This window comes from Polyergus mexicanus, unplaced genomic scaffold (genome assembly GCF_030449975.1).
Source record: "Polyergus mexicanus isolate NDT 795.1 unplaced genomic scaffold, iyPolMexi1.0 SCAF_14, whole genome shotgun sequence".
In the NCBI taxonomy this organism is placed as follows: Eukaryota; Metazoa; Arthropoda; class Insecta; order Hymenoptera; family Formicidae; genus Polyergus; species Polyergus mexicanus.
In genome coordinates this window covers 6,567,980-6,582,852 of record NW_027223334.1, presented here as the reverse complement: position 1 = coordinate 6,582,852, position 14,873 = coordinate 6,567,980, and the positions used below count along the sequence as shown (strand labels likewise).

The 14,873-nt window shown below is 31.4% G+C and overlaps 1 protein-coding gene across 2 annotated transcripts in view; it reads left to right on the top strand.

The window, feature by feature from the left end:
• LOC138939444 (RNA-binding protein fusilli) overlaps positions 1 to 14,873 on the top strand; it is a 34,193-nt gene that overhangs the window by 13,411 nt on the left and 5,909 nt on the right. Inside the window, exons 3-10 of one of the 2 annotated variants that reach the window (XM_070307235.1) lie at positions 293 to 521; positions 3,826 to 3,915; positions 6,433 to 6,487; positions 6,570 to 6,680; positions 7,162 to 7,432; positions 7,539 to 7,754; positions 7,834 to 8,061; positions 8,151 to 8,352. In XM_070307235.1, coding sequence (XP_070163336.1) covers positions 293 to 521; positions 3,826 to 3,915; positions 6,433 to 6,487; positions 6,570 to 6,680; positions 7,162 to 7,432; positions 7,539 to 7,754; positions 7,834 to 8,061; positions 8,151 to 8,352 — 1,402 coding nt within the window. Of the gene's footprint in view, positions 1 to 292; positions 522 to 3,825; positions 3,916 to 6,432; positions 6,488 to 6,569; positions 6,681 to 7,161; positions 7,433 to 7,538; positions 7,755 to 7,833; positions 8,062 to 8,150; positions 12,825 to 14,873 lie in introns of those variants that run through there. The other variant, XM_070307234.1, reaches the window with a different exon arrangement.

The window sequence follows — 14,873 nt, the reverse complement described above, 5'->3', positions numbered from 1 at the left end:
TGTTATTATAGTTAAAAGAATCTTATTAAGAGACAGTTAATAAAAGATTCTTGTTTATTATTTATTATTTATTTACTTATTGAGAGAGAGGGGAAGATTTGAATTTTTTTATGAGTCTCCATTTAAAAGATAAATGAGTATTTATAAAAAAAAAAAAAAAAAAAAAAATTGTTTTCAAATTATTATTATTTTTTTTTTACTATATATTTGTCAATAATATTTAAGGAATTAATATAATAATGATAAAATAATAAATATATCTAGTATCGCGCAATATCATTTTTATTTCAAGTTTGAAGCCTGGTGGATCTCCATGTCTGGTGTCACGTTTGGTGCTAAACCACGATTCGTCGTAGATGGCCAGGCACCAATGAGGCAATGTCTTCATCCGGAAGCCTGCAACAAAGATATCGAACTGCCGGAACACTATAATTACTTCCACGATCTCCGGAAGGAATTCGTAGAGTGCTATTCATCTTATGGAGAATTATCCACTCTCGGAGTACAAGAAATGCTGCAATGTATCCTTTTAAATTTATTATGCAGAAATTGTTATCTATATTTAATTGCAAGCTGACTTTATCGCGTATTTTTTTCTATTTTCTATTTTCTTTTCTATACATTTAGCAAATATTTTTAATCTCTTTCTTTCCGTTTTCAATTTGTAAAATGGATGGTATTATTTTTGACATTGGTGCTATTCCATGCTACTACTTCAATAATAGCAATTATTAATACATGAGTGTATCTCAATTTTCTTATCATAATTTATCAATAATGCATTTCTCGTCTTTGACATTCTATTTCAAAATATCAGATATAATTTATTGACAATCTTGATCGTCATGATTTCTTTATCTTGCCGCTACATTCTGAGGAAACATTATTATTTTTGAAAAGTCTTTATTTTTAATCATCTGTGACTTAGCTAGTTTCTTGAAATATTTGTTATGGAAAAATTATTATGTATTAGTCAAATTAACCGTATATGAAATATTATTTTGTAGGGATCGGTCTCTCTGTATCGATTCGAAGTACACTGTGTCAGTTAGGAAATTTCGCACGGAATTGTATGTTAATACCAATCCACATCATCTTTGTCGATATTGTTGTATCGATAACGGTTCACTGATAAATGTTCACTGCGCGGTGACATTTTATAGTTGTGTGGTCTAACTAAAAGAAATACTGTTGCACCGTTTGCTAATTTTTACATCAAAGACTTTTGCATCGTATAGCCGCTAGATGGCGCGACGAAAGTCCGATTGAAATACTCGGTCTTGACGATATCGTCGTCTAAACTGGAGTCAGTAATTTTTGCGGTCCTATAAAGTACAAACGCACGTATTGCATCGTTGTTCTATCCATGAAGCGAGCACGATTGTGACGAATTTTCGACTGCCTTTGCGCAATTACGCGATTTTTATACAAAACGAAAAAATCGGGATTTAAAAAATCAATCTTTGTAGCAGAGAGTATCATCGAAACATCATCCTTCATACATACAGTGGCAGAAATCATTTTGGATTCATCAACGCATGTGCATTTCTCAACGACGTTTGGAAAGTAAATTATAGATAGGTATGTTTTTTTATTCTGTTTTTAGGATTTGATGTGTTTAGAAGATTATTTAAATATTAGGTCGGTTAATTGTATTCGAAAAGTTATTTGAAAAATAAGATTCTATATCGATCGGTACTCTTCAAGCTTGACAGATTTTTTAATCTTCCGTATGTTAAATAACATGATAATTAAATTAATCTTAATTCTTATTTATTTATAAAAGTGACATCTCTAATTCGCTAAGGATATCATGCTATCACTTTATTATATTTTATTCGGTCGGATACTTTATGGATGAAATTTATTTTAAGGTTTTATTTTCTCCACATATACATACATACCATACATATACAAAATAATTTATTTTCTTAATCCGTTTTCAATCCGGATTTACGCTGGCTAAGCGACATCGATTTTTTTTTATATCTGCGCCGTGTTGTATGTATCCACCTGATAGTGATAAAATAAGATCACTTGTGCTGGCTCTAAATAATATGTGTACGAATATATAGATGTCCATACCGATCGACTCATCGCTTACCTGTTCAATGTGTTGAGATTAGTCAATCCACATGCAATTTAAATTTTTTACAAGCTTGTCACGAACGCGCACACATACTTATAGATATAATATATCTGTATATTTAAAAAACTGGAAACTTTATTTTATTTATTTATTCTTTTATTTATTTATTTTAAAACAGAAATTTGTAAAGAATTTGGAGCATATTTGCTATCAAATTTTATCAATATTCTGTTTATAAATTTCTGCATGTTATTATTATTTATACATTTTTTTAAACACTCCGTTAAAAATTAGAAATATTTAATGTTGTCATCAAATTAGTGCGAGCATATTTATACAATGGATATTATATATTTTATCAAAATTGCTGACCTTCTTTTATTACTTCTATCTCAGTTAGGATTTCGAAAACAAGAGATTGTTTCGTTAACAAGAGATTTCTTTTTAATTTCAATTCATTCAAAAATGTTGGAATATGAATTTTGCTTCCACACAATTTTTCTTTCTTTATACTTTCAATAGGACACATTTTTGGTTCATTTCTTTGCGGCTAAGGAAAAAGTTGCGGGAAGAGAAAAAAGAAAATGTATTTTTGTTACAACCAATAACGACCAGATGACTTGAGAAAGCTTTGGCTTAAGCAATGCGGTCTTATCGAGACATAGTTTAAAGGTCAACCCTGTAGCGAAGATATTAAGCTAGTGATGAATAAACGTCATATCTGTGTGTGTATGTGCATGTAACATGCCCACACAGTTTCTTCGATTTTCTTAACGGTTCGAGTTTTTGATTAGATACTCGTTACTAATTTGTGTGATTCGTATTAACGTACAGGACGCTCGTGCTTATTATCTGAATATTATAATTTACAATTAGTTATAGAGTTAGGTATAGTAATACTCTTCTCTTTCTCCTTATTTTCGTTTGTGCTTTATCAACAGTGTTGAAACACTGTTTATGAAACCGTGTAGCAAAATTTACTGTTTCTTCCGCTGTTTGTTTGATGTAATTAAAGTTATGAATGTATGAAGGGATGATTAAAATTTCGAATCTTATTTATATATAAACACACATACATATACACGCAAATAAAAGTGTTTTCTATACTATATATTATTACTATATACTCTTTTATTTCATCGTTATATAAAATCTATATAATTTAAATAACACGCTAGGATCACATGCAAAGTAGCACTGATGTCATTTATAATCAAAGAGTTCATATGGAAAAAAAAAACATATATGAAAAATACAAAATTGATTACACAAATTATTATTTCTGATATTTCTTATTTTCAGCTTGTTTTGAAATAATTATTTTCAGAGATTGCATCTTTATATCTTTTATTTTATGTTTTATTATCTTTTAAAGAAATGCAAAGTTATAAGTTTCTATATTTGTATGTCTTGAGAAGTTATGAGATTATTCATACTTTCCTTTTACTGTGATACTTACTTCATTTATATCTTGAATATTATTAATAGTGATAGACCTTGATGGTAAGAGAAGAAAATGTACAATTCTGTAAACGTTTCGTACGATTCCCGTTTCTGATAAATTTGAGTCAGCGTACAGCGCAAAGGTCGTATAAGAACTCTAACTTGACAATCTCGCTCCAAGAGATTTCTTGAAAACACGGATGAATAATATAATATTATATGCATCAGCATTATAATATCAAAATTGATTTTATCGTACTCGAACAGATTTCTCCTTGACAATTAAAAATTAGATTTTGGACTGCCGCCTGATACCGACAATGATTTTCATGTTAAAGAAATACAGGATATGGTGAACGTGATACAGAGAATGATCAAAGATGGTAAGCTAATAAGTATCAGTTTACCGAATACTGCAATTGTATGTATTCTATCTGTCAACGTCATGGGGAATGCACAAAAAATATATATCTACATTTCTTCAAATCTCCTAAGAAGAAAAAACAAACATAATTCAATCAATTAAATTTATCTAATCTTTGGAAAATGAAAGAAAGAGAGAGAGAGACAGAGAAAAGAGAGAGTATTAGTTTATCAATTTTCTCAAAATTATGAAGAGAGAAAAATCTGATATTTTAAAACATCTGCTTTCTCGGGAGCACGTATCTTTCTTTTGTTTTTTATTTTTTTACTTGGCGTTTATAAGTTAAAAGCGAGCTTCACATTAGTACGTGCGAACATACATATACAACGATGTAACATTGTGCATGCATTTCTCCAAATAATATGCAGTATGTTTATACACGATGACGATGCCTTTGAAGATTGGAATTGCATCGATAATTAAATCATTCTTGAATCAAAGAAATACTTCGCTCGAAAAAACTCCGTGAAATTTTTGAATATGCAAATAATAGGATCGTCAGAATATTTTTTTTTTTTTTAAGAAACAAATATTGCTTGTTTGGTATGCCAAGATAGTTTTTCTAAATTTTAGAAATTTCGAGATTTAACAATTGAACTATTTCTGAATAATAATTTTCAAGTGTTGTACTCATTGTTGCACTCATAGTCTCTCTTCTAGTTGCATACAAGTAAAAGCGTAGGTCAAACTGTGTTTTAAGTTTAGTACTTGTGATGTATTATAGCTTTCTTATCATAGTGACACTCAACCTACAGAAAATTACGTCATTGACTAATATGCACCGCGTGCTATCGCGAGATGTATGCGAAAAAAAAAACAAGTTGCGCTTTTGACACCGCGTATTTTCTAATCTACTATAACTATATTAATGAAATATTACGCGTTTAAAACAGTAACTTAAACAATTAAAAATATTATTTATATTAATTAGTATACTTAAATCTCACTCACTCTCTCTCTCTCCTTTTCTCTTCCCTCCTAAAATAAAGATTTATGCATAGGAGAAAATATTCGGAGAAAACAATTTTTATTATAATTGTCCATAAAATTTATTATGTTACAACTCAAGAAATTTGTAAAACATAATATTTAGTTTCAGCGTTATTAAAAAATATTCAAAGATGTTTAGTAATTTTTGAGAATACAGATTTTATAGATAAATATTATATATATATGTATATATAACACGATATCTCTTCAAAAATGTCCGAACAATGTTTATTCTGTCTTTGTTATTGTACACTTGTTCTTATGATCTTTTTCTTTTTGTTATGATTTTTTGATGTAATTTATTTTCCATTTGTTGCATTTTAAACGGAAAAAAAAAAAAAATTCAATGTTGCTTACGAATGGACGATTGGAGAAATGATGATCGATTCCGCGTGCATTCCTCAAAATGAATTTCTACTTGACCGCACATATTTCGCTGAGTCTGTGATTCTAATAATCATTTCGTGCAGGTATGAGAAAGCAGAGACACAAACTGACGGATATAGAGTTACAGAAAAAACGCAATAAGCGCAAGTTCAGAAGACATTATCGCGGACTTAGACTCAGACTTTTGTAATGTATTCTGATTCTTTTGTTTTTAAGATTTTCATTCTTTGCAAGAATATTTGCTAAACAATGACCTGAACTAATTCTTAAATTTAAATAAATCGAATATTTAAAATGTCACATAATATCGAAGAATTCATATGTGAATTATCAGAATTTTATAATATGATGTTAGGATGTGTATTCTTGATATATATTCTTGTTTTGCGTCTTCTCACATTTTTCGTATTTTATTTAAAATATATATAATCATATATTCAGTTGTTGAGTCGAACATGAGAAAAGAAAAAAAGAGAGGTGCAGAAAATGCAATATAAATATTACAGATTAAAAGAGTAGAGTTTTGCTAATGGGCTAATCGGTATATTATGTGGTTCTATGATGATATGCAACGCAACGATGTGCATGCTGTGTTTATATATAATATACATGATGCTTGGTATACATCAGTTGTGTATTATGCGTTAAATGTATCTCAGTTTACTTCTAATTGACGGTTCGAGTAAAAGAGCATTGATGAAAGAAGAATTACTTGACAATTTGTTATTTCACGCATATAAATATAAATTTGAATCGATCGCTAAGTGATTGTTAAAAGATATCTCTAACGTTTATCGATTTCTAAGGTTAAATCGCGAGATATCTCAAGATCTCTCTTTTTATAATTTTCTATTGCGATTTTTCTCTTTTTCTTCTTCCAAATTCTAGATACACAAATGCACATTCGTTTTATTGTAAAAAGTTAAGTTATAAATAATAGAAAGTATAACACATATTACGGTTACAAAAGATGACATACCACTTAGCAAACATGTCTTCTATATTTCTTTCAAGTAATATATCAATTGATATTTTTATTTATTTGACATGTTCATTTTTATTAGTTATTAATCAAATATATGTATGTATATGTTTTCAGGCCACGTGTTTAAAAATCCAGAAGTAGTTTACATTGTCTTAGAACCTGGTATATGGTAAGTTTGAAAATTATATATATATCTATATCATTATTTTGATTATTTGATCTAATAATAAAATATACAAATTAATGTTTAGCTCTAAGGATGAAGAGGTGGATAATGATTGTGTAGTAAGAGCGCGTGGTCTTCCTTGGCAATCTTCGGATCAGGATATCGCCAAGTTTTTTCGTGGATTAAATATTGCCAAGTAAGTATATATACGTAAGTAATACTTAAGATTTATGAAACAAAATCAAATACAACTAACGAAGTGTATTTGGTTAAAACAAATTAATTTTCCTCTATATAATATATCTCTTGGTATTTATGCACAAGCGACATGGATGTATGTGAAGCAGGTAATTGAGATAATTGTATTCCTATAATGCACTTAAATGCACAAATTTAGTTATTCTAATTTCTTCCATATGACATAATAAGTGCAATTTGAGGAAATTTTCTTACTTATAACTGTTATATATATATAGTGATAAGCACTATTTGGAATTATGGATCTTACGTATGTTACTGTATGGATCTAACAATGATTTTGAAAATTAAATGTCAGAAAAAATGTCTAATACTTGTTATACTTATTTACTTTACAAATTTTCTAACAACTATTTGTAATAAAAAAGCTGATATCACTGTACGACAATATGCTAACAATGGTGCAATAACTTTTTTAGAGGTGGTGTAGCTCTTTGTTTAAGTCCTATGGGAAGACGTAACGGCGAGGCATTGGTACGATTTATTAATAAAGAACACAGAGACATGGCACTGAAACGACATAAACTTCATATGGGTCAGCGTTACATAGAGGTTTACAAGGCCTCTGGAGATGATTTTGTTGGTGTTGCTGGTGGTACGAGTGGGGAGGCGCATGCTTTTCTGTCACGTGGGGCTCAAGTTATCGTTAGAATGAGGGGCTTGCCATATGATTGCATTGCTAAACAAGTGGTATATAATTATTTAATAATTTCAAATTCAATATTCAGTATAAAATACGGATCGTTTTAGATACATATTTTTTATTATATGTACAATATCAGTAATTTTTCTATAGCTGGAATTTTTTCAATCCGGACAAAAACCATCCCAAGTGTTAGATGGCGAGGATGGAGTGTTGTTTGTAAAGAAGCCTGATGGTAGAGCAACAGGTGATGCTTTTGTATTATTTGAAAAGGAAGAGGATGCCGTAAAGGCTCTAAGCAAACATAGAGACTGTATTGGCAGTCGATATATAGAACTCTTTCGAAGTACAACCGCAGAAGTGCAACAAGTAGGTGCAATAAGCACATGAATATCTTAACAATTAAAAATGTAAAATTTCATTCACATTTTAATTTTATTATATACAGGTCTTAAATAGAGCAACTGATCCAAAACAAGTAATACTACCACCACCACCTATCACACAACTTCCACCCTTGCTTCCTCAACATATTATTACATCTGGCACACGTAAGGATTGTGTTAGACTTCGTGGTTTGCCTTACGAAGCGCTTGTAGAGCATATTTTGGAATTTATGGGCGAACATTCCAAAAATATTGTCTATCAGGGTGTTCATATGGTTTACAATGCACAGGTGTACATTATATAATGTTTACATTTTGATCAAATACTTCTGTGCTGAGAGAATTATTTTATATATTTATTTTGAAATTGTTTCATTAGGGTCAACCATCTGGTGAGGCATTTATTCAGATGGACAGTGAGGCATCGGCATATGCATGCGCATCGCAGCGACACCATCGGTACATGATCTACGGCAAAAAGCAGCGATACATCGAAGTGTTCCAGTGCAGCGGCGATGATATGAATTTGGTATTGACAGGTGCGGTAACACCGCCCTCGACCAAGGCGCTACTATCACCCGGTACGTTGACCACACAAACTTCCGCGACTTTGACGCATCCGTCTGCGCCGACAGCGATGCCGGTACCGGTACCGACAGCGCAACCACCACCACCACCCCTATGGGACATTCACGCGCTGGTACAGGCCCAAGCCGCGCAGCACGCGCAAGCTCAGGCCGTCCAGGCGCAAGCCATCCAGGCACAGGCTATTAGGAATCAGGATTTGTGGTTGATGGCTTTGGCATCGAACCCGTGTCCCACCTCGACCCCTGCTTCACCTACTCCGACAGCCGCTGCTGCCGCCACGAGCAAGTCTCTCGCTTTACAGAGCCAGATTCCTGCCGCTTACGCTATAGCATCTCCGACGGCCGCCGCGGTCGCAGCCGCTGCGGCATTTCATGCACCATCGGCAAACTCGGCGGCAGCAGCAGCGGCAGCGGCAGCAGCGCCATTTTTGCTTTTCAACGTTCATCCTCATCATCCCCGTATACCCTTTTTACGAGCGCCGACGTCGCATGGGTTATTGGCACCTATCGCTATGGCCGCTACGCCGACGTTAAATCCGGCCTCAATAATAAGCTTGAAACGAACGTGGGATGCCACTTTTCCCGCTAACGCGGCGAACAACGTCCCTGCAAAACGCCCAACCTGGCACGCACCGGCTGCAGCGTTTCACGCGCAGGCTCCGGTCACGACGCCCAGCTTGCCTTATCCAGCTCAATTTTATCCCCAAATCTGATGCATTATTGCATCGCTATGTTTGGTCTCTAGCTTGTTTTTATAAATTTCTTCTAGGATTTCATGTAAGGAGAGTGATAATAATCATCTCATTTCTCCACTAATGATTCTCTGTTGAATGAGCGAGAATTTCTCATTCGCGTGAAATATACCATATATTTACCGTTGCTACTATTGCTGAAGATCGTCAATTGTTACGACTTATTTTTTAACAAATTTATATATATTCTTAGCGAATACATATTATAATTATTCGCGATATCTTCGTGACATTCCGTTTCATATTCCGAGCAAGTTTAACAGAACGTCATTTACAACGTTTGTCCAAATAATAAAGAATAGTTTTGGAGTTCTTTTTATAAATTCCGGCGTTTTTTACTTATACGACGGTACTTAAAATGATTCCGCGAAATCTGATTTATTTTTCTTATCCTGGCCATTTAGGCAGCAAGCTTAATTTTAGTAAGCATGTTAATTATATTGATATATATATACACAATATATGGTATATATAATTCCACTTAGCGTGCGCATATATTCTTTTTTTTGTAACTCACGGAGAATTCGTGTTCACAGAGTGCCTAAGAGAGATCATGTCATAAAAAATTCACGTTTACTTTACGTGAACGTAAAGTGCCTTATTTAAAGTAACATAAATATGAAATATTTTGTCTAATTCTCTAACTTTTAATGAGCCACATGTATGTATGTATTTTTTTATACATACATATATGCAGAACGTTTCAAAATTATGGTGGTACATACACAACTTACGTTTTTGAATTTTATCAAAAATGAATAGGTCTTTTTGGAAATCCTAAAATTGTTATCAGGTACTTTGTACCGTAAATATATTCTCTTATTGATATATCAGATATTAAAGTTTGTGATTCTCTGGTAATTGTTTAAAATTTTTGTTAAAATAAAATGAGATTTTACATTAATGTATTATTTACGTTGTTTTGCGTTATAATTATACATTTAATTGCAGATACTTACGACTTTAATGTATGATATCTCGTAATGGCAGTGAAAAGTGCGGAATGAAAGAATATTTCGTGAGAAAGAAAGATTCGAAGAAAGCCCGTAAATCGGTTAGAGATAAAATTTATATTATGTGTGTATGTATATACGTATTTACATACACACACATATAATATAAATTGTTTCTCTAACAACACTGATTTACAGGTTCTTCTTGGATCACTAAATATTCTCTCGTGCGTGTGTGTAATAATTTATATATATATTTTGCTAGAAATATATTTACTATAGTATGTAAGTGTATTAGTAAACATTCCATACGATATTACATATTTTGGAACTCTAAAATAGTATACTAGATTCTTTTATACACGTGGAATTTATTACGCGCAAGTATGTTACAGTCTGTGTGTGTATGTGTGTGTAAATAAAATTTCATTATAAATTATTCGCGAACGAATATGATACAATTCACCGTTAATTCTTTTCGTCATGAATTTATCTTTCTTTTTTCTCTCTATAATTATGACATATAAATTTCATCTAAAAGTTATTATCTGTGAATTAATGTCTAAGGAGTTATATGTGAATCAATTTTTATTTACACACAAAACTTGTTTTGCTCTATTTAATATATTTGGGTAAAAAAATGTACACGCACGTATATGTAGCGTTCATTGCACTTAATACATGTCATTATATGATGTGTATTAGTATGTTCGTCATTAATTTAACGAACCTTAACGTATACGAAAGTGATTTATACCACTAATTCAATCGTGTGTAACTGATATTTTATTATATCGAGAAAGTATGCACATTAATAATCGGTTGGTTTTGGAAAGTATCAAGATAATAACGGAGAATGAAGATAGTCGAATTATAAACACCGGTCCTGTACGCTCACATGGCTTGTGATTTAACTGTGGTGTCGGCGGTATTTACTCTTTTCATAGCTATGGCTTACGGCCTTTAATATTTTTGTGATGATGTAGTTGGTAAGATCATTGAGACACAGATGGATAGAATGATGTACTATAACTTGAGCAACGGCTTTTGAGCTCGGAAATGCACCTTCTTACCGATTTTATTCTTGTAGATGGCTGATATTACATATATATATATATACGCACTGCCATGTCAATAACTAGAACTTTCATCATTGGTATCGTTTAATTAACGTGCTTTAAAAGAGAAAAAGATAATGATCTTCACATGTGTAGTCGATCTTGATTCTTATTGCACGGATCGTAAATTATTGTTTTAATAATTTCACTTCTTTCTCTTGCCACGTTTTTTTATTAATAATATTAGAATAATGGGATATAGCTATATAGATATGTACATCGACATGAGGGAGGCGGTCATTATTACTATTTCATAATCTAATATCTACAGATATGCGATTTTGGTTGTAAGTCATGTGGGGGGTTTTGTGGAGGTATACACTTTTCTTCTGTACTTTAACTATTATATATGAAAGACTTCGTAATGCATCCCCGGTCTCTTTTTCACCAGTTTTCTTTCTATATATGATATTTTTTTCTTTATGTATGACACGTGTTATAAATCAATAATTGTTTCTCTAAGCATTATTTTATACAAGAATGCTCTCCTCACTCTCCTTTCTCTCGAATCATTTCGTAAATTTTCCCCTTTTGCAACACGTGATTCTATATAATTATCTTACTTTCCACAAGAGACAGATACAGTGAAATCATATAAAATTGGATCAAGTAATAATAATACTAATAATAATTAAAATAATAATAATAATAATAATAATAATAATAATAATAATATAAAGAGCGCAAATATAATCTTAGTTCTATTTTGTCATAGCAGCTGCAGAAAAATATCTGCCAGCATACATTATTTATTAGACATTCTAAATCCGATTCTTGTCTATTAATAACGTAATCATTCGAGAAAATATATTATTTAAAGATAATTGAGGATCATCTTTTTTTTTTTTTTTTTAGAAAATGAATTTCGAGTATAATTGCAAAGTAGATAATTGTTCTTTAATTTTGGGCTACTCAGAGTGAAATAATTATCATTTAATATATAGATATTACCTATGATTTTATAAGGAACCAATAAATAAAATACAATATAATTAATATTAATATTAATATTGTAATTGTCTATTAATATTGTAATCGTCGCTATTAATTGTCAGTAATCGGACAAAAGAAATCATAATAATAGTGAAGATGCATATATTGTCAATCATTTTGATTAGCGTTCCGGGATTACTATATAATTGGATTGTGCATTTCTGAAATCCTTAAAATATTGGGGCCGTATCATTCGACTTTACGTAGCATTACCTAATTCTTATCATAGACATAGCAACAGCGAGACGATGCGAAACGGACTGGTGTGTTACCAAGTCAGGCTATTTGTGTAGATACAAATATTGGATACGTAGTGGATGCAAATCGAACGATAAGGGATCTCGATATGCACTAATGTCATTTCCGCATCGTTCCATAGGGGTGCATCTCGGAGTGTTTAGTATAAGTGTATAGAGCGCGCGTGCAAATGTCTAAGTATAACCAAACAATTAACACGCAAACATAACGAATATGTACACATATACACTATATATATATTTTGTGTTATATACATATTTATAACACATACATAAACGTACATACATACACACACACACACATATATACATACATACATACATACATACATTCATACATACATACATACATACATACATACATACATACATACATACATATATATATATATATATATATATATATATATATATATATATATATATATATATATATATTTATGTATATGTATATATACGTGTTTATGTATATATGCACTGGTTGTGAAATACCATATATATATATATAGTGTGTGTGTTTCAAAATCAACAGATGTCTATTTAATAACAATTGTTTAATCAATTTTAAGTAAATTTTGCTTTAACGATAATGTTATAGAAAATTGTCATTTATTGCAATTGTTTTTATTCCAATCGTTTTTATTATTTGTCTAAATAAACCTCAAATTAAAATTTTATTAAAGTAAACTCTTATGAACTTAATTAAAAAATGTAGTTTTATTATTCATTTAGCTTTTCCAAAGATTTGTTTGCAAAAAACTTTTCTCCTTTGCTAATAATTCCAAATAATGATTTCGATTGACTCGACATTTTCACTAAGGAAAAATCGACTCTAAATTAGTCACAAAAAATTTGTCATTGAAACATATCCATGGTTTTGGAACACTTTATATGTATACATATATTTTTTATGTTATATATGCAGAGTGATTCCGGAAAATTGTGACAAATTTAAAGCAGTGGCAGATCTCGTTAAATTGAATAATTTTTATTAAGTAATCCATATCCGACGACGCCTTCTTGAGGCGTTAGGATATGTTTTTAAATTTTGTTTATCTTCTTTTAATTAATATACAATAGATGTGTTCAAAATGGCGATCCTTAATCTCGTTATAAGTATTGTACTTACAATGCATTGATTGATGCGTAACGTTTTAAGGAGGCATCGCCGAATATGGGTTACTTAACAAAAATTGTCCAATATAACGAAATCTATCATTCTTTTAAATTTGTCACAACTTGCCAGAATCACCCTGTACTTTTTTTTTTTTTTTTTTTTTTTTTTTTTTTTTTTTTTTTTTTGTTAAAGGTATAGGACACAACGTAGTATATACATATTATCTATACATACGCACACTCACACATGTTACATCTCAGTCAGTATAATCTCTTTTTTTATTTCCTGTATACACTGTATATCGACGATTTTATATCGACAGTCGAGAAGGATCATGTTTAATAAATGTGCCTTGTGGAGATATATATCTTTTTGCTTGCCGGGCTGGTGGACTCTTACCTTGAGATTATATTACCTTGTCCGATGTTTGCACTTTTTGCGTATCCCCTTACGTTTTCTACAACGTACATTTTTTGCGCTTTCTGCATTATGGGGCGTGTTCCACTTGACGGCCGCAATGCTCACGGTATCATTTCATCCTTGTTGTTCACCGAAAGTTAAACAAAGACAGATGATGCTCGCGAGCGTTAAATTTTGTTGAGTCTCGTTTCGTCGGAACGCAACCCTTAATATGGGAAATAGTATTTAAATAAAAAAAAAAAAAAATTGAGTTAAGAATAACAATTTTTCACACAGTTTTCAAGATCATTGAGCGATTATAGCTCTCATTCCCATTATAAGAAAGACCGTCAAAGATTGCAACCATCATGTCTTACTATGATCTATACATTTTTTTCCATTGGGCTCACAGGTATCTTGGTATTTACAGATCACACGAATTGGAGATTTCTGTAACTCTTTCTCTCCCTCCTTCCTCCCTCTCCTTTTTTTTCTCTCCCCCCCTCTATTCCTTTCCCCTTTTTCCATCTCTTTCTTTTTTTTGGAATGTTCTCTTTCTTTCTTTTTTTTTTGTTGGATCTTTCTTTTTATCGTACAAAAATGGTTTGTTTTCTCTCTCTTTCTTTTACTCTCTCTATTTCTTTGACATTTTATACGTAAATCTTCCGTCTCTTTATCTATAGTCGGAAGATTAAAAATTCTCTAACAATAAATATCTCTCTCTCCTCTCACATTCATTTATGATAACTCTTTCTGATATGTTAAATTCCCAATTGATTAAAATAGGATGCTATTAAAAGTTATCCTTCAATGCCTACAAGCCATTGCTTTTTGCTACGCGGATCATTCCAATGATCTATTTATTTAAAAACTAATACATAGTAATCTATCAAATCTTATTTGTTCTTTTCACGTCGCGTGTATTA